The 27,445-nt window shown below is 45.2% G+C and overlaps 1 protein-coding gene across 1 annotated transcript in view; it reads right to left on the bottom strand.

The window, feature by feature from the left end:
• Positions 1–27,445, bottom strand: part of ELP3 (elongator acetyltransferase complex subunit 3) — a 172,153-nt gene that overhangs the window by 126,892 nt on the left and 17,816 nt on the right. The window contains exons 5-7 of the mRNA XM_044292121.1: positions 26,877–26,940; positions 26,190–26,258; positions 24,084–24,238 (exon numbers count right to left, since the gene is read on the bottom strand). Coding sequence (XP_044148056.1) covers positions 24,084–24,238; positions 26,190–26,258; positions 26,877–26,940 — 288 coding nt within the window. The remainder of the gene's footprint in view (positions 1–24,083; positions 24,239–26,189; positions 26,259–26,876; positions 26,941–27,445) is intronic.

Below are 27,445 nucleotides of genomic sequence, written 5' to 3'. Positions count from 1 at the left end.
GAAGCGTGTCAATGGCTGGACATTCATGAGAAGGATCAGCGTGGCAACAATACCTGAGGACTTGGTGATATTATTGATAGAACTTTTTCTATTACAATGTTTACTTACTGATAGTTTTTACTGCCAGTTATAAATGTATGGTACTCTGTTGTTTTCGTATATGATAGGGCTGCTATATATCCTGACTTAAAGTCGGTTGTTTTTTCTATTCTGTTTAGGTACTTATAGGGCAGGGTAGGAGGTTGAGTGGTTTGTTCTTATAGTTATCCAGGCTGCTGCGTCACTAAGTGATAGGAAACTACGCTTCTGTGTTCTTGTGCATATACCACTAACTGTGGCAGTCAGGTTCACTTTGTGTATGTATGGTGTACCCCTATACATCAGATTTATGACTTACAATAGGTTTACGAATGTTGGGGGGGAGGGTGGGATTCTGGGAGCAGGCTTTATTTTTGCATTTACCTCAGAGAGGAGGTTTGTATGGATCTATCGGCACTGGTTCTTGTATCTGATTTTATATGCTCGCGATGTCTTCTGTTAACATAGTAGCCTGGAATGTGCGGGGCATGTCACAAGCCTCTAAGCGTGCAGCAATATTTCATGCCCTGAGAGATATACAACCAGCTATTGTTTGTTTGTCTGAGACCCATTTAAATGTTGATAGGACGCACTTGGCGCATAGAGCGTGGGTAGGTTATGAATACCATTCTACTCACTCCACACATGCTAGGGGGGTTACCATCCTGGTTCATAGATCTATACCATTTACTGTGTATGACTCATATATTGATGATGGTGGGAGGTTTGTGTGTCTGAGTTGTAGTATTTTTCATTTCAGGATTGTTTTGGCGGCGGTGTATGTTCCCCCCCCATATTCAGCTGAAGTTATGAAACTGATCATCTCCTTCAAGTCTAAGTTCCCATCAATTCCGCTGCTGGCCATAGGGGATTTTAATATGTATCTTAATGGCTCCTTGGATAAATTTCATAATGGGCTGGGAACATGCTCCGCTGCTTCTACTTCTCTGGCGCGGTTGTTGTCAGAGGTGGATCTATGTGATATATGGAGAACTTTGTATCCTACGCAACGTCAATTTTCCTGTTATTCCACCACACATGGTTCCTTGTCCAGAATAGACTTGGCTATTGGATCCTTATCTTTAGTGGCCCTGACAAAGAAAATCTTGTATCTACCTCGTAGTATATCTGACCATTCTCCATTATTGATAACTCTGGAAGTAGGTCCCCAGACACATGTTGTTAGACCTATTTGGCGCTTGAACCCATTCTGGTTGTCAATAGTGGATACTGGTACTGTGATATCCGGGGCTTTGGCTGATTTTTTGTCTATTAATGTGGGCTCGGCGTCGCTAGATGTGGTATGGGATGCTATGAAGGCATATGTGAGGGGGCTCTACATTAAACATATCAGCGTTAGAAAATCTAAAAGTCGTGCTCTGGACAAGGAACTCTCAGATCGGGTTACGCATTTAGAGGCTGATTATGTTGCACAGCCCACGGTAGCTGGGGAGCTGCGATGGAGGGAAGCCCAGAATCTTCTGAAGGAGCATATACAGGCTAGAGCGGAGGATAAAAGGTTGTTTACGACCCAAAGATATTTAGCTGAAGGTGAAAGTGCAGGTCATTTGTTAGCTGTGATTTCTAGAGCTCAGCAGGGTCCTTCTTCTATCACTTCACTTAGGGGAGGGAATGGACAAATGGTGGTGGGGAATGAGAACATTCTGGAAGAATTCTATGTACATTTTAAGGAGGTTTATAGGTCCAGGCTGGTCGCCACTGATTCTTGTAGGTCTGGATATTTGGAGGGAATTGACATGCCTGTTCTGTCTGAGGAGAATAGGGCGATCCTTGAGGAGGATATTACGTTGGAGGAATTGGAAGAGGCACTTAAGTCCTTGCCTAATGAGAAGGCACCGGGTGGAGACGGTCTCCCTGGGGAATTCTATAAAAAACAGTGGTGAACTGCTACTTCCGCACCTGCTTGCAGTATTTAAGCATGCTTTTGGTAGAGGTATTTTGCCTTCCTCCATGAGAGAGGCTATTGTTGTAGTAATACCCAAACCGGGTAAGGATCCAGCTTTGGTAGATTCGTATAGGCCCATTTCTCTCCTGACGGTTGATGTTAAACTCCTGGCAAAAATTCTAGCTAATCGATTTAAATAGAGTTATTCACACCATTATTCATGATGACCAGTCCGGTTTTATGCCTGGTAAATCCACGGCTTTAAATCTTAGGAGGCTATTTCTGAACCTCCAGTTGGAGGGTAGGGATGTGTCGGATAACAGGGCCGCGGTGGTCTCTCTTGATGCTGCCAAGGCTTTTGACAGTGTTGAGTGGGCTTACTTGTGGGCGGTCATGGCTAAAATGGGCTTCGGAATGGATTTTATGAAGTGGGTTAAACTTTTGTACTGTGAACCCAGGGCTAGAGTACGAGTTAACGGGCATTTATCGTCAACTATTGCTTTGGAGAGGGGGACAAGACAGGGCTGTCCGCTGTCTCCGCTATTGTTTGCGATAGCCATTGAACCCTTAGCTTGTATCCTGCGTTCTACTTCTTCTGTGGGTGGGTTATTGCGGGGCTCAATGGAGGAGCGAGTATCGTTGTATGCGGATGATACATTGATATATGTGAACGATCTGGAAAAGTATATGGATGCAGTAATATCTGTGGTATCTCAGTTTGGCGACCAGTCTGGATTACTAGTAAACTGGGATAAGTCAGTGATTCTTCCAGTATCCTCTCAAGTACCGTCACGCACTGCTGCCTTCTCCGGACCTAAGGTGGTGCAATCCTTTAAGTATCTTGGGGTAATAGTGTCCATGAACCCTGCAGATTATATTACCAGTAACCTCCTACCCTTGTTGGAGAAATTTAAACATAAGATCACAGTGTGGCATAAACTGCCTTTGTCAGTGATAGGAAGGGGAAATTTGTTGAAAATGATCCTTATGCCGCAATTGCTTTATGTCCTGCACAACTCCCCTGTTTGGATTCCCGTGCATTACTTTCACAAAATTTTACGACTGTTTCGCTTTTTTCTGTGGAAAAGTTATAGGGGGAGAATAAAGTATGAAACGCTACAGAGGAACAAAGATGCAGGGGGACTTGCTCTGCCCAACCCTTTACTCTATTTTCTGTCGGCCCAATTGCAGCATTTTAAAGGGTGGGGAGTGGGGGGTAGCCCAGGTATGAAGAGTGGACGATTGATGGAGTGGGCGTCGAATAGATCTCCCCCATTGACGGCCGTTGAAGGTAGGGTAAAGGAAGATGTGGGGCGTATCCCAATACTAGTGCTCATGAGGAAAGTCTGGTGTAAAACCAAACATATTTTGGGATTAGAGGGGTACGTCAATATCTCGCCTATTTGGAGGAACCCAGCGCTGCCAGAGTTGGAAGGTCTAACTGGGTTTTCTGGGTGGAATAACAAGGGAATATGGAATTTGGGCCATATCTTCTCAGGCGGGGTATTGAAGCAATATCAACAGCTGTGCTCGGAGTTTGGGCTTCCTTCCTCGCAGTTCTATAGATATCTTCAGCTCAGGCATGCACTAGACGCTCAGGCTAAAGTGGCCCCAATAGTATTTACGTCCACTCATGCGTTGAACACAGTGGTGGCTGCTGGTTCGGTGAAAGGGGCAATCTCCGTGATGTATCAGGCCTTGCTAGAAGATTTTCTTAAGGGATACCCGCTAAAATGTAGGCAGCAATGGGAAAGAGATTTGGGTGGGCTTACAGATGCGCAATGGTCAGAGATAGTGGCGCTTACTCCCAATCTATCTCTCAGTGAGGCGGCACGTCTCTCCCAGCTGTATCTAGTGCACAGAGTATATAGGACTCCGGTATTTCTGCACAAAGTGGGTTGTAGGGATAGTCCCAATTGTCCGAAATGTGGCAGCGCCGAAGCTGATCTTCTGCATATGTTATGGTCATGCCCTTCATTGACCTCTTATTGGAGAGCAATACTACATCTTGTTAATAAGGTACATAGTACTAAATTTAAAATGGATCCAAAAATTTGTATTCTGGGAGTACTGCCAGAGGAAAATTTGCAGTCTACAGTAGCTACGGGAATAGAAAGGATGCTTTATCAGGCGAGGAAGACTGTCGCAGCAAAATGGATACAGGGGATACCCCCGGAAGTACCGGAGTATGTTGCTAGAATGAATGTGGTAGTGCGTCTTGAGAGGGGTGTATACCAGAAAAGAAAATGCTTGACTAAATTTGAGGCTATTTGGGGTAGCTGGATAGATAGGTCGGGATGCTGTAGTCCTTGGCTAGCATTGACGAGGAGTGCTTTGATTGCCCGGTAAGGCTACTCTGGGGAAGTGACTGTGTACATCCTGGTGATAGGTGGAATGTGTGGTGTATGATTGTTGGTGTCTGATGTGTGATGTGTGACTGTGGACTGAGTGCCATGTCTGTATGGGAGTTTACTTACTTGGGGCTCATAGCCTGTATTGTTTATTGAGTTCAATCGAACTGGTGCCGATAGAATGAGGAGACAAGGAATTTGGAGGTAGTTATGCTCTTATTGCAATGATGTCCTGCTCTTGGAAAGTTTGGGAGGGGAGGGGGGGGGGCTGTTTATAGGGATGTTTGTTGAGGGAGAAAACAATTAGATAGATAAAGATCTAGATCTAATGTGTATATTCCTACGATGTCTTATGGTCATGGGATGTATATTATGTAAAATGTGCATATGTAATATTTTGTACTTTTGCCTTTTGTACATGATGTCTTTTGATGACCGGATATTTGATTTGACTGTCATTTGATGATGAAAAAGGAAAATTTGATAATAAAAAATTATCTGATTTAAAAAAAAATGGCTGGTGGAGGTGGTGGTTGAGGTAAAAATAGCCGGTGGAGGTGGTGGTTGAGGTAAAAATGGCTGGTGGAGGTGATGGTTGAGGTAAAAGATGGCTGGTGGAGGTGGTGTTTGGAGGTAAAGATGGCTGGTGGAGGTGGTGGTTGAGGTAAAGATGGCTGGTGAAGGTGGTGTTTGGAGGTAAAGATGGCCGGTGGAGGTGGTGTTTGGAGGTAAAGATGGCCTGTGGAGGTGGTGTTTGGAGGTAAAGATGGCCGGTGGAGGTGGTGGTTGGAGGTAAAGATGGCCGGTGGAGGTGGTGGTTGGAGGTAAAGACGGCCGGTGGAGGTGGTGGTTGGAGGTAAAGACGGCCGGTGGAGGTGGTGGTTGGAGGTAAAGACGGCCGGTGGAGGTGGTGGTTGGAGGTAAAAATGGCTGGGGGAGGTGCTGGTTGAGGTAAAAGATGGCTGGTGGAGGTGGTGTTTGGAGGTAAAGATGGCTGGTGGAGGTGGTGGTTGAGGTACAGATGACTGGTGGAGGTGGTGGTTGAGGTAAAGATGGCTGGTGAAGGTGGTGTTTGGAGGTAAAGATGGCCGGTGGAGGTGGTGTTTGAGGTAAAGATGGCCTGTGGAGGTGGTGTTTGGAGGTAAAGATGGCCGGTGGAGGTGGTGGTTGGAGGTAAAGATGGCCGGTGGAGGTGGTGGTTGGAGGTAAAGATGGCCGGTGGAGGTGGTGGTTGGAGGTAAAGACGGCCGGTGGAGGTGGTGGTTGGAGGTAAAGACGGCCGGTGGAGGTGGTGGTTGGAGGTAAAGACGGCCGGTGGAGGTGGTGGTTGGAGGTAAAAATGGCTGGGGGAGGTGCTGGTTGAGGTAAAAGATGGCTGGTGGAGGTGGTGTTTGGAGGTAAAGATGGCTGGTGGAGGTGGTGGTTGGAGGTAAAGATGGCTGGTGAAGGTGGTGTTTGGAGGTAAAGATGGCTGGTGAAGGTGGTGTTTGGAGGTAAAGATGGCCGGTGAAGGTGGTGTTTGGAGGTAAAGATGGCCGGTGGAGGTGGTGTTTGAGGTAAAGATGGCCGGTGGAGGTGGTGTTTGAGGTAAAGATGGCCTGTGGAGGTGGTGGTTGGAGGTAAAGATGGCCGGTGGAGGTGGTGGTTGGAGGTAAAGATGGCCGGTGGAGGTGGTGGTTGGAGGTAAAGACGGCCGGTGGAGGTGGTGGTTGGAGGTAAAGATGGCCGGTGGAGGTGGTGGTTGAGGTAAAAATGGCTGGGGAAGGTGCTGGTTGAGGTAAAAGATGGCTGGTGGAGGTGGTGTTTGAGGTAAAGATGGCTGGTGGAAGTGGTGGTTGAGGCAACAATGGCTGGTGGGGGTCCTGGTAGTAAAGATGGCTGATGGTGGTGGTAAAGATGGCTGGTGGCGGTGTTGGTGGTGGTAAAGACGGCTGCTGGTAGTAGTGGCAAAGACGGCTGGTGATGGTGGTAGGAGTGGGGTGATGAATACAGTTAATTGTGCAGAGGTGTCAAAGATTCTTTTCATATTCTGGACTCATTTTCATGACATTCTTTGAATAGAACCCTCCACCAGCCACTCCGAAGACCACTCCAACAATTGCAGAAGGGAAAACTAGCACGGAGATGCAGGCCGCGGACCTTGCAGCCCGCCTAAGTAGATATGCAAGATCCTCCTCTGTACCTCCCCAGACATTAACGAGCAGTTCCACTGTAGAATCCAAACGGGATGAACCCATGTGAAGCCATAAAGCAGGCTCTGATAGGACAACTATGGTCCATAAGATGGCGGCCTCACCAACAGCAGGGGGGCTTAGCTGAGACATCGGCTCCACACATGAAGTGAAAACTCCTACCTCTCATGGAGATGAGCCCACTATTAAAGATATCTTCAATGCGGGTAAACACTGTAGCAGTTCATTAAACATTCTTAATACAAATATGGGCAGTTTGCAGGAAAATGTCTCTCTACATCAGGCAAGACCTTAGGAAGGTGAATGAGAGGATCAAAGAAGTGGAAGACAAAGTGAGCACCATTGAAGATCAGATACCCCCGGTGAAGACAGATCTTGGTAGAATTATACATAATGTGTCTTTATTGATGGCCAAAACAGATGACTTAGAAAATAGGTTGCGCAGAAATAATTTCAGGGTGATTGGTGTCCCCGAAAAGGCTGAGGGGTCCGACCCAGTGGTGTTTTTATTTTTTTAAGAATGGCTAACTCTTAAATTTGGCAAAGACTCTCTATCCCGTGTGTTTGCCATTGAAAAAGCACATAGGGTGCCATTCCATGGTCCGCCATCAGGCCCGCCCCCCCCCCCCCTTGCCCTTTTTTATGAAACTGCTACACTTCAGGGACAGAGACGTTATCCTAAAAAAAAAAAACAAGGAATCACCCTGAGGTTCAGTGCAGAAGAGTAAGGTTCCAGGATGTGAAACGCCTACAGATTCCCTACTCCATGATGTAACCGGCCAAGCTACGGGTGGTAGCACATGGAGAGATCTACATATTTGAAACACCGTTGGATGCGTCACAGTGAGTGGAAACCAACGAATGTTCCCTTAAAGCGTTAGCGAACACTGGTTGAGTACGTACCACGCAAGTTTATGGGACTCTTAGGCCCCTTTCACACGGGTGAGTTTTCCGCACGGGTGCAATGCGTGAGGTGAACGCATTGCACCCGCACTGAATCCGGATGCATTCATTTCTATGGGGCTGTGCACATGAGCGGTGATTTTCACGCATCACTTGTTCGTTGCGTGAAAATCGCAGCATGCTCTATTTTGTGCGTTTTTCACGCAACGCAGGCCCCATAGAAGTGAATGGGACTGCGTGAAAATCGCAAGCATCAGCAAGCAAGTGCGGATGCGGTGCGATTTTCACGCACGGTTGCTAGGAGACGATCGGGATGGAGACCCGATCATTATTATTTTCCCATATAACATGGTTATAAGGGAAAATAATAGCATTCCTAATACAGAATGCTTAGTACAATAGCGCTGGAGGGGTTAAAAAAATAAAACGAAATTTAACTCACCTTGATCCACTTGATCGCGCAGCCGGCTTCTCTTCTGCCTTCTTTCTTTAGGACCTGTGATGAGGCCACTGCGCTCATCACATGGTCCGTCACATGATCCGTCACAGTGGTAAAAAAGATCATGTGATGGACCATGTGACGAGCGCAGTGACGTCACCACAGGTCCTTTACCCACGTCCTGAAGAAAGAAGACAGAAGAGAAGCCGGGCTGCGCGAACAAGTGGATTAAGGTGAGTTAAATTATTTTTTATTTTTTTAACCCCTCCAGCGCTAGTTTACTTTGCATTCTGTATTAAGAATGTTATTATTTTCCCTTATAACCATGTTATACGGGTAAATAATACAATCTACACAACACCTAACCCAAACCTGAACTTCTGTGAAGAAGTTCGGGTAGCAAACATGCCGATTTTTCTCACGCGCATGCAAAACGCATTACAATGTTTTGCACTCGCACGGAAAAATCGTGCATTTTCCCGCAACGCACCGGCATCATATCTGGGCCAAAAACATGAAGCCCGTGTGAAAGAGGCCTTATGGATCCAGCCCGGGCCGAGGAAAGAGCCTGATGAGTGCAATATTCTGTTTCAGTTTTCTGCTTTTTTATATAGTCTTACCACCACGGTTTATTTTTGTATTCATATGACTAAGATAGCTTAGTACTACTTTGCACTAATGGTTCAGGAGGTAGGACACTTCTGACAGAGTATATGTGCTTACACTAGGCTATTTAGTGGAGAGGAAGTAGGTACATGGATACTCAAATTCTACGCACTACGGACCGTATTATATAGGAGGCAGGACGGAGCAGCGACCTCGCTTAATGTATACTTTAAATATGTTTCTGAATGTTTTTTTAGTATGCCAATGTCCGGTTACAGGAAGGTTTTTCTCCTTAGATGTATATTTTAAGTTACCTTTTCTATGAGACATATATTTGAAAAAGGACTCTCTGTTGAAGTTATCTGCGTTGTTTTTGTGGGATTTTGGGTTTGGCTGGGTCCAGCGATGGCACAGGTGCATTGATATATTGGCTTCGGTGTGGGGGTAGTGGCCGAGTCACCAGATCTCTCGAGCTCTTCCTTTTGGCATAATACACTAACAGGCTGATAAACGTAAAATTATAGGATGGAATGGGAGAGGCAGCAAAACGCATGGCGGTATTCCTAGCATTACAGCACTATCAGCCTGCGGTGATCTGTCTATCAGAGACGCATATGATTCCCACCTCTACTCACTTGCTGCGCAAACCATGGGTGGGTTGTTCTCATCACTCAACATTGTCCACGCATTCCAGGGGGGTGAGTGTTCTTGTACATAAACCCCTACCATCTATAGGTCACTCGTCTTGTATAGATCCTACGGGGAGATGTGTGCGCCTACACTGGACCTGTTACCACTCCTCCTTTGTCTTAGCCGCGGTATATATTTCTCCCCCTATAGTGGCGAAGCAATGAAAGAGATAATGGCCTTTGTTGAGAAGCTCCCACTATGTCCCATTTTAATTATAGGAGATTTTACTAATTGTACGTCCGCGAGGTTGGACAGGCTGGGAGCGTCAGGGGCGGATAGAGAAAATAATTTTGCCACAGTATTAAGAGAGCTAGATTTGCATGATACTCGGCGGGTAAAGAACCCGGATATACGGCGATTCTTCCATTTCTCTAGCTCTCACCATTCTTTATCTAGGATCGACCTGGCTATTGGATCCCCATATATGTTATCTTTGGTGGTGGATGCTGAATACTTGTCGAGGGGCCTATCTGACCATTCCCCTATGCTTGTAGTGCTTAACCACTTAAGGACCCATGACGTAGCTGTACGTCATGGGTCCGATTAGGGCTGAAACGATTATTCGAATAACTCGATTAAATCGAGTCAAAAAATTCATCGATGCAGTTTCCCTGCATCGAGGAATCGTTTAGATCACGTGATCACGGAGCGGGAGTGAAATTAAGCGTCTCACTCACCGCTTCCGTGTCCTCCGGAGGCCAGAGAGGCAGGACTGAGCGGCCGGCACGAGGGAGGAGGGAGGAGGAGGAGGGAGTCTCTCCCTCCCGAGTCCCCACTGTGCGCGGCTGCCGCTGAAGACCAAGTAGGAGGAGGAGGGGAGGGACTGAGTAGGAGGAGGAGGAGGGGAGGGGAGGGACTGTGGCCACTGCGCCACCAATGAATGTGCCGGACATATCCCACAGGGTCCCCCTCCTCCCCCCAATCATTGGTGGCAGTGTCAGTTCCGATCGGAGCCCCAGCAGTGTAATGCTGGGGCTCCGATCGGTTACCATGGCAGCCAGGACGCTACTGAAGTCCTGGCTGCCATGGTATGTTAGTGAGCAGAGAGCAGCGCATTATACTCACGTGCGCTGTGGCCGGCGGTCGCTCCTTCTCATCGGTCTATGCGGCGCATTGCTAATGCTTATTAGATTACTCGATGAATCGAGAAATATAAATCGATAGAATACTCGATTACAAAAATATTCGTTTACTGCAGCCCTAGGTCCGATCCCTAAACATGGCGCCTGCTCGCGTGTGCAGCGGGCGCCTTAGCTGCGGGGTCTCTGCTATTTTAAATAGCAGAGACCCGCGGCACATGTATGCGATCAGCCATAAGGCTGATCGCATACATGTCACCTTTCAGATGCCGTGGTCAAATGTGACCACGGCATCTGCGCAGACCGGAACCGGAAGTCGCACGCTTCCGGTAACAGAGTTCCCCGGCTGAGATCGGGGGACCTGTTACTACGATCTAATTGACCGAAGCCCCAAGCCGGCTTCCGAGTCAATTAGATGTATATATCAATACAGGCCACTAGGTGGCAGCCTTGTATTGATATAGTGCAATTGAAGTCTTCATATTTAGCCATCACTGAATACTATGGGCAATCTAATGATTGCCAGTTATTGTCACTCAAGGTGACTTAAAAAAAGTAAAAAAAAAACTTTTACAAAATATTTAAAAAAGTTTAAATCACCCCCCTTTCCTTAAAATAAAAATACAAATAAAAATCATGGGCATCGCCGCGTGCGAAAATGCCCATACTATTAAAATATACCAATGTTAATGGCTAATGGCGTAGCGGGAAAAAAAATATAAACAGCCAATTTGCCATTTTTTGTCACTTCAACTACCCAATAATGTTTTAATAAAAAGTGATAAAAAAGTCACACACACAAAATGAGCCCTCACACAGCCCCATACACATAACTACAAAAAAGTTATAGGGGTCAGAATATGGTTATGAAAAAAAAAAATAATCCTCAAAAAGGTTTACTTTTTTTTTCAGTATTAAAACGCAAGAAACATTATTCAAGTGTGGCATCGTTGGAACCGTACTGACCTGGAGAATGAAGATAACAGGTCAATTTTACCGCATAGTGTACAGTGTAAAAAATAAAAACCTTTATCGGAATTGTGTTTTTTCCCAATTGTACCCCATTTGGAATTTTTTTCCCACTCCCTACTACATGGTATTTAACCGTAAATGGTGCCATTAGAAAGCACAACCTGTCCCGCAAAAAATAAGCCCTCATAAGGCTATGTGAATGGAAAAATAAAAAAGTTAGGACTATGGGAAGGCGGGGAGTGAAAAATGAAAACGCAAAAATGGAAAATCCCAGGGTCCATAAGGGGTTAAGTTAGGTGTAAAGAGAACTTTCGGGGTTGGTGCATGGAGACTCAACCCTTTCTGGCTGCAGCTGATGGATGGGGGGGGATATCACAGGGGAGCTCCGGGAATTCTTTACTAATAATACTGGGTCTGATGGGTGTGGTGTGGGATTGGTCGCCATAAAACGAAGACTAGAGACAAATTAAAACAGCTTCAAGATCTAGTCAGGGAAACTGAACAGAGATATGTTGCCAACCAGTCACGTGAGCATGAGCAATCACTGGTGACGGCGTAGACAAATCTAAAAATGCTCCTACTTCCCACCGCTGATAACAGGCGCCCACAAAAATACTTTGAGGCTGGGGAGAGTTCTGGCAAACTACTAGCTAGGATTGTTCGGGCACAAGATGGCCCATCAAAAATTCTGTCCATCCAAGGATCTGACGGATTCTCGGTCACGGTGGACTCTGATATATTGGCAGTATTCCACACATACTATAGGACTTTATATCAATCTAAATCAGCAATGGACCCTTAGGGTATTGCAGACTGCCTTACTGGCATTATGACTCCTTTTAGAGAGAAGATCTACCCACCTCTATGAAAGAAGCAATAATAGTGGTGTTGCCAAAGCCCGGGAAGGACCCGGCTCTCCCCGACTCGTACAGGCAGATTTCTTTATTAACATCTGATGTTACCGGTTACAAGCAGTTATGTCGACCATCATACATAGTGACCGAGCGGGTTTTATGCCTGATAAGTCTACCTCGATTAACCCTAGATGATTATTTCTCAATATTCAGAGGCGGTCGGAGAGGGAAGGGAAACCAGCCATACTTTCCCTCGAAGCTGCCAAAGCCTTTCGACAGTGTGGAATGGCAATATCTCTGGGAGGTATAAAGAGTCATGGGATTTGGGAATACTTTTATCTCATGGTTTAAACTACTATACTGTGGCCCCAAAGCAAGGATTAGAGCAAACGGCGCCACATCGGAAGTCTTTTTGCTGGGAAGAGGTACACGTCAGGGTTGTCCATTGTCCCCCCCTTCTTTTTGCCATAGCAATTGAGCCACTTGCATGCCTGCTTCGATCTTCAAATAGAATTACAGTGGGAGCTAGTGAGGAACACATGTCACTATATGCAGATGACATGCTCATATACGTGGGAGATGTAGAAAGATCACTGGATCCCATAATATCTTTGGTGACAGATCTGGCCTTCGCATAAATTGGGTTCCCGTTGGACCCTGCCCCTGGTGGTCTCTCCCTCCAGTCCACTCGGCTGCAGGTTCCTCATAAATTTAAATATTTGGGAATCGTGGCCTCATCAAATATTACCACATCACAAACCTGCTTGGCAGTAAATAAATCTAAGGGAAGAATAATTGAATATATACTGGAACACCTTCCCAATTAAAATATACCTTTTAATAATATTCTATTAAAATCTGGCCTACAGCCGGACTACACATACAAGGAAAGTCGACAAACAATGTCCTATTATGGCAAAAAAGGAATGGCTATAGTTACACCTATATCAAGGTAAAGATACACGACTGGTAAGCAATCCTGGGGATTTTGATTACCCCTGCACAAGGTACTCTTAGTGTAAGGCACAGTTGAGGACCAGAAAAAATTGTTAAGGAAACCAATATATTGTAGTTCACTATTAATCCTATTGCATAAGTTCACATGGTACACATTCCGTTATTGTTCACGGTTAGCTGAAATAAAATACACATTCCGTGATTGTTCACGGTTAGCTGAAATATGATACACATTCAATAATTGTTCACGGTTAGCTGAAAATACTGAGTCTGTATATCGTGAATATTCACATATTGTTGAACCACAGCCAAGATTACTTGGTAACTTACGATTTGCTGAAATACCAGAACAGATGGAATCAGATGGTTACTCACGATTGCTAAAATACCAGGGCAGATGGAATAGGATGGTTAGCTCGGTCGTCAAGGGGTGTAGTGCTCCATAACTAGACGGAGATCTGGTGCTGGTAAAGGAAGCGTTATGATGATTATTTCGCACTAATGATGATTGAGGTGGTCTGTAAGTCGTGATGGCAATAATACAGCTCACAAATGTGATATCCAATAGTAGAAACAATAATCCTATCCTATAAATGTCCCTTCATGACCCTACATAGACTCAGCCCAGGGACACCCCTTAATGGTAGAGGCTCCCTGTCCTCGTGCCTATACTGGCTCTCCCTTTATCACCCTATCCTAATTGCCAAAAGGCTAGGCATATAAGACACACTAGAAAAACAGATACAAACATACAAATCCCAACGCTACGTTTCCCCAGTCCAAATATTTTCCGACTGGTTCGTCAGGGGAAGTGGAGACCAATCCTCCATCAGCAATATCTCATGATAGAGATTTTCAGATTCGGCGTCTCTCAATCAAGACCCTCCAGGAATGGAAGCCCAGATGTAGGCAAAAAAATGACCAGTGTCCCCAGGTCCTGTTCAAAAACAGCGCCTTATAAAGTGTCCTCCCCCAATTAGTCCCTCCCCTCTTAGATAATTAAGTTACCAAGACAGATGAATTTGATATTCAGAGTGTTCTCTCCTGGATTATTTAACATCCCCCTAGTCATGGTAATAGCACATTTCATAAAAAACATATTATATAGTCATAAACCACCTCACAGTTGATGATCCATATAGGCAGCATGTAAAACGCCGATTTGGAACGCATATGCGTTCCACAAACCGGAAGTGATGTCCGAAACCGGAAGTGGTGTCCGAAACCGGAAGTGACGTATCTAGTGCTGTCCCGATACCCGGAAGTTGTTTTGGAACACAAATTGCGTTCCACCAGGCGATTTGGATATTAAATGAGGCTGTGCAATTGGTTTGCAATCATCATAATGTTTAAGTCATTACAAATAGCATGTTTATTAATGTATCATTGCTATCCGTTTATTATTTCCACCGAAATCGATTATTAAGTGGATAATATGATATAGCATTTAGCAAACAGTAAAGAAGGGAGGGAGAATGGGACAAAGAGTGGAGGCTTAGAGGGAGTTGGATCACCCTAAATGGGGATTGAGGACACTTTATATATTGACAAGGTTCCACTGGACCATATATTAACAAGCCATCAGGGGGGAAAAGAATTACAAAATACACCCCCTTCCGGCACTATGATAATTACTGAAGGATCAATTCTGATCCGATATTTTAATTTATGACAGAATGTATGATAACAATAGAGTCACCATTGGTAGTTGGTTTAGTTGAGGAAAGAGAAGGGGGCCACCCGAGGAGGTGAACCCCATATACAGCCGGACATCAAGGATTTAATAGTCGTGCCAGAGTGGACGGATGAGCAAGAAAAGTAGAGTAATTCATTTTGTGGATGCCCTGAACAGGCAATAATTATAAGAATGAGTTCTAGTCGTGGCTGAGTGGGAGTTGTGGACAGTGTGTCTCACTCAATAATTATATTTATGTGGGAAAAGTCAGGAACGGAGGATGCACCTATTTTACAGGAAGCAGCCGAACGATAATTGTTCATTGAGGCCATGTGGACTATAAGTTTTTAGTCTATATATCCACTGGCATTCCTTCTGTAAAATCTTTTTATCCCAATCTCCTTTACGTGGGGAGGGAGGAATGATTTCAATGATTTGAAATCCCAGGGATTTAGGATCCCCCCCATGGAACTCAAGTACATGATTCGACACTGGTTTGTCTCGTTTATGTCTAATATCCCCTAGGTGCTCACCTACTCTCCTCCTCAACTCCCTTTTAGTCTTACCCACATAATTTAAGGGACACGTACATGTTATAAGATAGACCACTCCACAGCTCCTACAATTACCAAAGTCCCTTATCTCAAAAGTTCTATCCGTTGTGACACTTTTAAAGGATTTTGATGTAATAATGAATGGGCATGCTATGCAACCACTACATTTAAATGTTCCCAACGGTCTCCTATCCAACCAGGTTCCAGAGGTTTTCGGTGTGGTGTAGAAACTATGGACCAAATGGTCCCTTATCGATTTTCCCCTCCTGAAAGTGATCCCTGGTTTGGGTGGGAGCACATCTACAAGATCTCTATCTGTTCGGAGGATGTCCCAATGCCTTCTCAAGATTTCGAATACCCTCTCATGAGAGTCATCGTACGTTCCAATAACCCTAATAACTTGATTCTGTGTTTCATCCTTTTTATTAGGGTTCAGAAAATCATCTCTGTTGTGTGTGAGGGAATGCCTAAATGCCTTTTTTAGTGTCACGTCAGGATAGCCTCTATTTAGAAATCTTTCCCTAAGGTCCCTGGACTGTGCCATAAATGTGGGGGTATCAGTACAGTTCCTCCTGATCCGAATATATTGGCCCTTAGGGATGCCTCTTTTTACTGGGTTCGGATGAAAACTCCCCCAGTGTAGGAGGCTATTGGTGGCCGTCGGTTTTCTAAATGTTTCAGTATACAGTGTTCCATTCCTTTTCGAAATTTTGATATCTAGGAATGAGATCTCCCTCTCATTTATTTCGTAGGTAAATCTTAGGCCTATGGGATTGTTATTCAGTGATGTGACAAAAGACTTGAAGGCAACCTCTGGACCATCCCACAGGAGAAAGATATCATCAATGTACCTTCCCCAGAAGGTAATGTGGGTGGTCCAGGGTTCCTCCACATCACTGAATACAAGTTGGTCCTCCCACCAGCCCAGGAGCAGATTTGCATAGGTCGGAGCACAGGGGCTACCCATCGCGGTGCCCCTGAGCTGGTGGTAAAACACATTCTTAAAAAGGAAGAAATTGTGTGATAGAACAAAATTAAGGATACTGATCATGAATAAATTGTGCGCTCTGAACTGAGTACCCCTAGTTGTCAAAAAGGACTCGACTGCCTTAACTCCCCACTCATGAGGTATACTGCTGTAAAGGGCCTCAACATCAATAGATGCCAAAAATGTCTTTTCCTCCACAGCAGCATCCTGTATTCGCAGGAGGAGGTCAGTCGTGTCCCTTATGTACGAGGGCAATGCTGAAACAAATGGTCTCAGGACCTGGTCAATATAGATGCTGGTATTTTGAGAGAGGGAATCTATTCCAGATACTATCGGTCTCCCTTTCAACGGATCCACCCCCTTATGGATTTTCGGGAGTGCGTAGAAAGTTGGTATCTGGGGATTTTTTGGAGACATAAATTTGAGCTCATCTGATGAAATTAGTTTATCCTCAAATGCCTGTAAGAGGATCTGGTCCAGTTCCTCTGTAAAAAGGTTTGAGGGATCATCCCGTAGTCGACCGTAACAGTCGGCATCATTGAGAAGGCCTTCACACGCCGATAAGGGGGGCAACATTGTTATTATGGACCACACTATGTATAATGGGATGTGTGAAGGCCTTCTCAATGATGCCGACTGTTACGGTCGACTACGGGATGATCCCTCAAACCTTTTTACAGAGGAACTGGACCAGATCCTCTTACAGGCATTTGAGGATAAACTAATTTCATCAGATGAGCTCAAATTTATGTCTCCAAAAAATCCCCAGATACCAACTTTCTACGCACTCCCGAAAATCCATAAGGGGGTGGATCCGTTGAAAGGGAGACCGATAGTATCTGGAATAGATTCCCTCTCTCAAAATACCAGCATCTATATTGACCAGGTCCTGAGACCATTTGTTTCAGCATTGCCCTCGTACATAAGGGACACGACTGACCTCCTCCTGCGAATACAGGATGCTGCTGTGGAGGAAAAGACATTTTTGGCATCTATTGATGTTGAGGCCCTTTACAGCAGTATACCTCATGAGTGGGGAGTTAAGGCAGTCGAGTCCTTTTTGACAACTAGGGGTACTCAGTTCAGAGCGCACAATTTATTCATGATCAGTATCCTTAATTTTGTTCTATCACACAATTTCTTCCTTTTTAAGAATGTGTTTTACCACCAGCTCAGGGGCACCGCGATGGGTAGCCCCTGTGCTCCGACCTATGCAAATCTGCTCCTGGGCTGGTGGGAGGACCAACTTGTATTCAGTGATGTGGAGGAACCCTGGACCACCCACATTACCTTCTGGGGAAGGTACATTGATGATATCTTTCTCCTGTGGGATGGTCCAGAGGTTGCCTTCAAGTCTTTTGTCACATCACTGAATAACAATCCCATAGGCCTAAGATTTACCTACGAAATAAATGAGAGGGAGATCTCATTCCTAGATATCAAAATTTCGAAAAGGAATGGAACACTGTATACTGAAACATTTAGAAAACCGACGGCCACCAATAGCCTCCTACACTGGGGGAGTTTTCATCCGAACCCAGTAAAAAGAGGCATCCCTAAGGGCCAATATATTCGGATCAGGAGGAACTGTACTGATACCCCCACATTTATGGCACAGTCCAGGGACCTTAGGGAAAGATTTCTAAATAGAGGCTATCCTGACGTGACACTAAAAAAGGCATTTAGGCATTCCCTCACACACAACAGAGATGATTTTCTGAACCCTAATAAAAAGGATGAAACACAGAATCAAGTTATTAGGGTTATTGGAACGTACGATGACTCTCATGAGAGGGTATTCGAAATCTTGAGAAGGCATTGGGACATCCTCCGAACAGATAGAGATCTTGTAGATGTGCTCCCACCCAAACCAGGGATCACTTTCAGGAGGGGAAAATCGATAAGGGACCATTTGGTCCATAGTTTCTACACCACACCGAAAACCTCTGGAACCTGGTTGGATAGGAGACCGTTGGGAACATTTAAATGTAGTGGTTGCATAGCATGCCCATTCATTATTACATCAAAATCCTTTAAAAGTGTCACAACGGATAGAACTTTTGAGATAAGGGACTTTGGTAATTGTAGGAGCTGTGGAGTGGTCTATCTTATAACATGTACGTGTCCCTTAAATTATGTGGGTAAGACTAAAAGGGAGTTGAGGAGGAGAGTAGGTGAGCACCTAGGGGATATTAGACATAAACGAGACAAACCAGTGTCGAATCATGTACTTGAGTTCCATGGGGGGGATCCTAAATCCCTGGGATTTCAAATCATTGAAATCATTCCTCCCTCCCCACGTAAAGGAGATTGGGATAAAAAGATTTTACAGAAGGAATGCCAGTGGATATATAGACTAAAAACTTATAGTCCACATGGCCTCAATGAACAATTATCGTTCGGCTGCTTCCTGTAAAATAGGTGCATCCTCCGTTCCTGACTTTTCCCACATAAATATAATTATTGAGTGAGACACACTGTCCACAACTCCCACTCAGCCACGACTAGAACTCATTCTTATAATTATTGCCTGTTCAGGGCATCCACAAAATGAATTACTCTACTTTTCTTGCTCATCCGTCCACTCTGGCACGACTATTAAATCCTTGATGTCCGGCTGTATATGGGGTTCACCTCCTCGGGTGGCCCCCTTCTCTTTCCTCAACTAAACCAACTACCAATGGTGACTCTATTGTTATCATACATTCTGTCATAAATTAAAATATCGGATCAGAATTGATCCTTCAGTAATTATCATAGTGCCGGAAGGGGGTGTATTTTGTAATTCTTTTCCCCCCTGATGGCTTGTTAATATATGGTCCAGTGGAACCTTGTCAATATATAAAGTGTCCTCAATCCCCATTTAGGGTGATCCAACTCCCTCTAAGCCTCCACTCTTTGTCCCATTCTCCCTCCCTTCTTTACTGTTTGCTAAATGCTATATCATATTATCCACTTAATAATCGATTTCGGTGGAAATAATAAACGGATAGCAATGATACATTAATAAACATGCTATTTGTAATGACTTAAACATTATGATGATTGCAAACCAATTGCACAGCCTCATTTAATATCCAAATCGCCTGGTGGAACGCAATTTGTGTTCCAAAACAACTTCCGGGTATCGGGACAGCACTAGATACGTCACTTCCGGTTTCGGACACCACTTCCGGTTTCGGACATCACTTCCGGTTTGTGGAACGCATATGCGTTCCAAATCGGCGTTTTACATGCTGCCTATATGGATCATCAACTGTGAGGTGGTTTATGACTATATAATATGTTTTTTATGAAATGTGCTATTACCATGACTAGGGGGATGTTAAATAATCCAGGAGAGAACACTCTGAATATCAAATTCATCTGTCTTGGTAACTTAATTATCTAAGAGGGGAGGGACTAATTGGGGGAGGACACTTTATAAGGCGCTGTTTTTGAACAGGACCTGGGGACACTGGTCATTTTTTTTTTGCCTACATCTGGGCTTCCATTCCTGGAGGGTCTTGATTGAGAGACGCCGAATCTGAAAATCTCTATCATGAGATATTGCTGATGGAGGATTGGTCTCCACTTCCCCTGACGAACCAGTCGGAAAATATTTGGACTGGGGAAACGTAGCGTTGGGATTTGTATGTTTGTATCTGTTTTTCTAGTGTGTCTTATATGCCTAGCCTTTTGGCAATTAGGATAGGGTGATAAAGGGAGAGCCAGTATAGGCACGAGGACAGGGAGCCTCTACCATTAAGGGGTGTCCCTGGGCTGAGTCTATGTAGGGTCATGAAGGGACATTTATAGGATAGGATTATTGTTTCTACTATTGGATATCACATTTGTGAGCTGTATTATTGCCATCACGACTTACAGACCACCTCAATCATCATTAGTGCGAAATAATCATCATAACGCTTCCTTTACCAGCACCAGATCTCCGTCTAGTTATGGAGCACTACACCCCTTGACGACCGAGCTAACCATCCTATTCCATCTGCCCTGGTATTTTAGCAATCGTGAGTAACCATCTGATTCCATCTGTTCTGGTATTTCAGCAAATCGTAAGTTACCAAGTAATCTTGGCTGTGGTTCAACAATATGTGAATATTCACGATATACAGACTCAGTATTTTCAGCTAACCGTGAACAATTATTGAATGTGTATCATATTTCAGCTAACCGTGAACAATCACGGAATGTGTATTTTATTTCAGCTAACCGTGAACAATAACGGAATGTGTACCATGTGAACTTATGCAATAGGATTAATAGTGAACTACAATATATTGGTTTCCTTAACAATTTTTTCTGGTCCTCAACTGTGCCTTACACTAAGAGTACCTTGTGCAGGGGTAATCAAAATCCCCAGGATTGCTTACCAGTCGTGTATCTTTACCTTGATATAGGTGTAACTATAGCCATTCCTTTTTTGCCATAATAGGACATTGTTTGTCGACTTTCCTTGTATGTGTAGTCCGGCTGTAGGCCAGATTTTAATAGAATATTATTAAAAGGTATATTTTAATTGGGAAGGTGTTCCAGTATATACTCATCAAATATTAGACAATATGTAACAAAATAACTTCGATCCACTCCCGAACAGCATGGCCGAAAAAATTCAAAGCGTGGTGTAAACTACCAATGTCTGAAATTAGGGAGAAGCAATCTCCTGAAAATGATACTTATGCCGAAACTTATATATGTCTTGCATAAATCCCCCGTATGGATTACACAACGGGTCTTTTTTTTAGAATACAAAGGTTGTTCAGAAGTTTGATTTGGCGCAAAAAACGGGCTAGGATTCGGTTGGACACATCACAAAGAGGGAAGGACACAGGGGGTCTATCTGTCCCTAATCCATGGTTATATTTTATCTCCTCGCAGATGCAGTAGTTGAGATGTTGGGGGAGGACTCCTGGGGACAAGGCATCGGCACGGCTGATAACGCACATTATGGAGAGTGAATCCCCGGTGGTTCTACTGAAGAATAGTGGTCTCTCCGATAAGGTGATGGGATATCGTACCCTTAATTTGATATATAAGGTTTGGCATAAGTGTCGGGACTTGCTGTCTGTAAAGGGCTTTACTCAGGTTACCCCATTGTGGAGGAATCCCCAGGTGCCTGAAATGTTTCACCTGGAAGGGTTCTCTCCATGGGAACGGAAAGGGGTGAGGTTTTTATATCAGTTGCAAAGAGATGGAGTGTTTAAATCATTTGAGAAATTCAGGAGCGAGTTTGCTCTTCCCCATACGGCCTTCTATCAATTTTTGCAATTAAGGCACGCTTTCTAGGCTCAGACAAGGTCTATGTCGCTTACCTGCACAATAGTCCCATTGTTACATGTAGCTCCTCGACCGGACTAATATCATCCATATATAGGAATCCGTTTGTGAAATCTGTGAAGCAAGACTCTTTGGGGGTCAAACAAAAATAGGAGGGAGGTTGGTTCCATTTCAGAAGATCAATGGAAAGCAGTCCTAGCATTGACTCCTCAGTTATTACTGTGTGAGGGCCAGCGTATGTCCCAACTGTTTCTTGTCCACCGGGTTTACCGGACTCCATCCTTTCTGTTCAAGATCGGGGTTAGGAATGATGCCTCTTGCCCTAGATGTGGAGAGAGTCCCGCATCCCTAATGCACATGTTCTGGGAGTGTACGGAGCTTAAGAATTTTTGGACAGGAGTGCTAACATGTATTAAAGAAGCATATCAAATTGAGGTTCCGCCTGGCCCAAGGTCATGTGTGTTGGGAATATTGGACATTATAAAACGTAAGGTATCTCAGGGGGTGCAGCGTCTGCTCTTCCAGGCCAGGAAGTTAATTGCTAAATATTGGCTTAGACCTCACTCCCCATCTAAGGCCGAATTTTTTAACAGGATGGACGAGATCATTCGTCTGAAAAAGGGTGTATATATTTAAAGGCAGTGTTTAGCCAAGTTCACCAAAAGATGGGACAAGTGGCTACCTTTTAGGACCAACGGGATGTGACATGGAGTAAGAGTTTCTGAGATGGGTTGGGAAGAACAGACTTAGTGACTCAAAGGATTTTAGATCATACATATACAAGACTGGAACAGGGAAAGGAAATCAGAGGTGATTTGGAGTGGAGAAGATGGGTCAATAGCTCCTCATAGCAGGGATGAGAGGTGGGCCTGCACATGAGGGCTATCCACTCATCTCTGAATGGCTTGGTTTGATATAGCTGTTTGAGTGCTAGGTGCACTGGACAAGAGGTAAGGGTGCTCATCCTTCATCATCATCTGCATGACCTACAGATCATCTGCTTCTTCCAGTTCCTCCTTCACGAAGGTCACTGCTTTCCTCTCCATGTTGGAGATGGAAACATCTGACAATGACATGGGGCAATTTTGGCCTAGGATTCGACAAACTTAGACAACGATGGAGAGACGTCTATGACGATAGAGGGGCACTCGATGGTGAGCAGAGACTCCTAGGTCCTGTCTAGAATAACTTCCATGTTGCCAGCTACTCTACCTCAGATTAGAGGGCACATCTTTGACTCACATAATGATTGTAGATGGGCAACATAACCATCACCTCCCACCTCTTCCTTTTGGTGACCACTTCTGCCTTAGCGTTGGAACTAGGACTTGCATTCTCCTCATCATTCCTTTTACATAAATGTGGATGAAAACCTCTCTCATCATCACTTCTTTCCAAAATGTTGACTGAGAGTAAGCAGGTTTAACAACGTTTTGGCCAAGTACAGGTCCTCCTCTACACCAATATCACCTCCGAAGGGGCTAGACCCTTGGTGCACCTCAGCTTTCCAGCTCTGATCACGATCCTTGGTGCACAGGAGCCCTCATTTCCAAAAAAAAAAAAAGTATTTTTCTTGAGAACGTTGTAACCAATATTCGGGTATCATTTTAATCAGCAGAATCAACACCATCAGGCAGTCTACCAGGCTTGATAGGGTTGATCCTGCTTATCAGTGATTTTTAAATGTATTGATTTAATTTTTTTTTAAAACTAGTGGTGGATAAATCTAGGTTTGTCCAATATTACATTATTTTTACAGATTGTAAAATATCTAGTGAAAACATAAAAAAAACATTTAGGAAAGAATCCTAGAATTCCCTTTCAGCACCCTGCAATTTCCCGTTTTACTCCATGCCCGGAGCCATACCTTTTTATTTTTTTTTGTAGCCGTTTTTTGCGGGACAAGTTTTACTTTCTAATGGCACCATTTACTGTTGAATACAATACATTGAGAAGTTGGAAAAACATTTCAAATGGTGTGAAACTGAATTTTTTTTTTAATTCTGCCACAGTTTTAGGGGTTTCGTTTTTACGGCGTTCCCCATGTGGTAAAACTGACCTGTTGCCCTCATTCTCTGGGTCACACTGATTACATTGATACCACATGGAGACTCTTCAGATGCTGTGGCCAGAAGGTTTAATGTCTTGTATCGGTGTTATTGCCGATCACAGACATTAGCCCCAGGTGTCTGCTCTTTAAAAAAGCAAAAAGCCGGCGGCTAAGGTACCCGCCATTTTTAAAGACCGGATGGCGGGGGTTTGGAAAGGGTTAAACGTGCACTTGGTAGTTGTAAATTAGCCTGAAGAAGACCCCAGTATGGAGATGAAACGTGTTAAAGCATTGGAGTGTTGAATTTTTTTTCACAGCATTGCACTTTTTAATTCAAAACTCCATTCCTTGTAGTGGCCCTCAGGAGATACAGAAGATTGCAAGTAGATTAGGAAATCGCTCAATAGGCAATTCCCTAACCCACATGTGAATCCGACCCAACATTTTCCTCCTCTCCATTCTCAGTATATCTACAAGAGGAAAGACAAATTAGTGCTCCTTCAGCCTCTTACCGTACGGCTTCAGTCACGCTGTTGGAGGTGTGCCCGGACAGGGCGTCATGCAGGTTGCGGATGAAGTAATCTCGGTAATCTTCAGAAAGTGCCATAAATGTGCCCCCCATGACAATGAACTCCACCTTGTCCACACTGTGCCCCAGCTGCTTGAGCTGTAAGAGCAAAATGGCGGTAATTACTGCACGTTGCGGGTTATTCATATCATAACGAGCTTGTGTGATTATCCCCTTGTGGAAGGACAATACGACTTCCTGCAGAAAATACTAACTCAGTGGTGAGTGACCGCTGCAGAGGAAGAAATGATGTGACCCCACGACAAGCAGATTATATCATGTTCATGTCATTCAGTAAGAATCCCTTTATTCTGACAACCAATCACATTTATATACCGAAAAATTCTAACCTGCATTTACCCCATGTCTGCCGGACATTTCTAGCCAGAAAACAAAAATTACTAGAAAAAAAGATTGTGTGTCTTATTGTTCGAAGTCAGAGGAAGGTGCTGACGTCAGATCCCCCCACCAACGATACGATAGAGTGCTCTTAAAGTGCCCAGCACTGATTTGTTTGACAGGACACATCATTGGAACCGGGAGAGGCGAGGAGCCCACGTGGAGAGGCGAGGAGCCCACGTGGAGAGGAGAGGAGCCCACGTGGAGAGGAGAGGAGCCCACGCGGAGAGGAGAGGAGCCCACGCGGAGAGGAGCCCACGCGGAGAGGAGAGGAGCCCACGCGGAGAGGAGAGGAGCCCACGCGGAGAGGCGAGGAGCCCACGCGGAGAGGCGAGGAGCCCACGCGGAGAGGCGAGGAGCCCACACGGAGAGGCGAGGAGCCCACACGGAGAGGCGAGGAGCCCACACGGAGAGGAGCCCACACGGAGAGGCGAGGAGCCCACACGGAGAGGCGAGGAGCCCACACGGAGAGGAGCCCACACGGAGAGGAGCCCACACGGAGAGGCGAGGAGCCCACACGGAGAGGCGAGGAGCCCACACGGAGAGGCGAGGAGCCCACACGGAGAGGCGAGGAGCCCACACGGAGAGGAGAGGAGCCCACACGGAGAGGAGAGGAGCCCACACGGAGAGGAGAGGAGCCCACACGGAGAGGAGCCCACACGGAGAGGAGAGGAGCCCACACGGAGAGGAGAGGAGCCCACACGGAGAGGAGAGGAGCCCACACGGAGAGGAGCCCACACGGCGAGGAGAGGAGCCCACACGGAGACACGGAGAGGCGAGGAGCCCACATGGAGAGGCGAGGAGCCCACATGGAGAGGAGAGTAACCCAGGTGGAGAGGAGAGGAGCCCACATGGAGAGGCGAGGAGCCCACACGGAGAGGAGAGGAGCCCACATGGAGAGGCGAGGAGCCCACATGGAGAGGCGAGGAGCCCACATGGAGAGGCGAGGAGCCCACATGGAGAGGCGAGGAGCCCACACGGAGAGGAGAGGAGCCCACACGGAGAGGAGAGTAACCCACAGACCACAAAGTATAAACCACCTAGTTTACACTAGATCACCAGGGTAAAAATGACCCCTGCCCTCCAACTTCTAAAATAACCTAGACTACCAGGTATTTAACCCCTCTTTCACACTAGACCAATAGGGTAAAAATGACCCTTCCCCACTGTAATATACATTACACCACCAGCTACCGTATTAAGCACCTATTTTACAACAGACCACAAAGTTTTAAAAAAATTAAAAAAATGATCCCCGTCCCCCACCCAAACCAGGTATTAAACCCCAGATTTTACAATACACCACCTAGGTAAAAAAATTAAAACAAAAATCTTCTCACTCTAATATAACCTACACCGCAAGGTATTAAACCTCTATTTTATACTAGACCGACAAGTGCTGCTGGAACATCACTGCCTTAAAGAGAAATCCCTCTAAAAATCAACTCTTTTGGCGACCATATTGGTGTGACAACCAATAGAGCCACTCTGACAGTAGTCGTAACCCAGCTTTCCTAGACTCCTGAACGTCAGTCCTACCTAGAAGATAGCAGATCTGGCAGACAGGAATCCCACCCGGTGGGTGCCTTTGTGGTGGCCATATTGGTTCTCACCCCACAGCCAAACGTGACAATGCCGATATAGACTCTACCTGTTCGACTCTATGCCTGGTCTGCAGGAAGGGGTCGTACCGGGCCCGGATAGCTCGCATGGATGTCGGCTGCGAAGAAATTGGAGAAGATTTTAAAGGAACAGTAAACATTTTAAAAAAATATACATAAAAAATCCCAACTTCCCTTTAACCATAATCAGATTTAAAAAAATGAGGAATCGATAAAGCATTAATTTGTATCCACTGCCCCGTCTTGTCACAGTCCTGAGATGGGACCTGTCTGTAAGGCAACTGTACATAGCAGCGGCCCTGCCCCTCCTCTATCTGCAGTAGGGGGGGGACGCCTGCTGAGACGTCCCATCAGATCTGTGCAGATTATTTCTAGGACCTTAGAAGTGCTGAGCCACCCCATCAGTGATGGTGGCGCTATGGCATGGCCCCCTTATTGGCTGTCCCCTGTGCACATCTGCAAATTGTAGGCCCAGCAGTAGATGCAGATCAATGGATGCCTGTATAATCCACGAGGCACTCCGAATAGAAGGGTGGGTGTCCCGATACAGTGACCCCTCCGTTCTAAACACACCCCTATGAAAATTTGTTTAAAGAGCAGACTATGCCTTTAACAGCGTACCAAGCGACAGAAAAGACCCCCGCGACTGATCCACAGATCCACAGATGGTGGGCCTTGTACCCCTGAGACCCGTATGTCCATAGAGGAGAACGTACCTCATATCCTGTATACGACTGGGTCGAGTATTCAAAATCAGAATCGGGACCTCCGGGGCAATACCTGCAGATGAATACAAGAGGAAACTGACACACTGTGCAGAAGCACCAGCAGCTATGCTGAAGAGCAGCTACATACACAGGGGTACATTATTTGCATGTCCTTACAGTGTTTTTCCAGTCCTATGTAGATTACATAATGAAAATGTACAATTCTCTTATTACACTCTTCGCCATAGTCAAGATCTCTGCTTGCTGTCAGTTTATGAAAACATTCTAGTTTTCATCCAGAAGCTAAAACCGGAACAGCTTTAATAGTTCTCTGTACTGAAGGTTTGTTACAGTGATATTGAGTCTGAAACAATGTACCCATGACAGCGAACTGTATAGACTACATATAACTGTAAGGTATGTACACAGTGACTGCACCAGCAGAATAGTGAGTGCAGCTCTGGAGTATAATACAGGATGTAACTCAGGATAAGTAATGTATGTACACAGTGACTGCACCAGCAGAATAGTGAGTGCAGCTCTGGAGTATAATACAGGATGTAACTCAGGATCAGTAC

This window comes from Bufo gargarizans, chromosome 4, assembly GCF_014858855.1.
Source record: "Bufo gargarizans isolate SCDJY-AF-19 chromosome 4, ASM1485885v1, whole genome shotgun sequence".
In the NCBI taxonomy this organism is placed as follows: domain Eukaryota; kingdom Metazoa; phylum Chordata; class Amphibia; order Anura; family Bufonidae; genus Bufo; species Bufo gargarizans.
The sequence above is the reverse complement of the archived record's forward strand: the minus strand, read 5'-3'. Positions and strand labels throughout refer to the sequence as shown.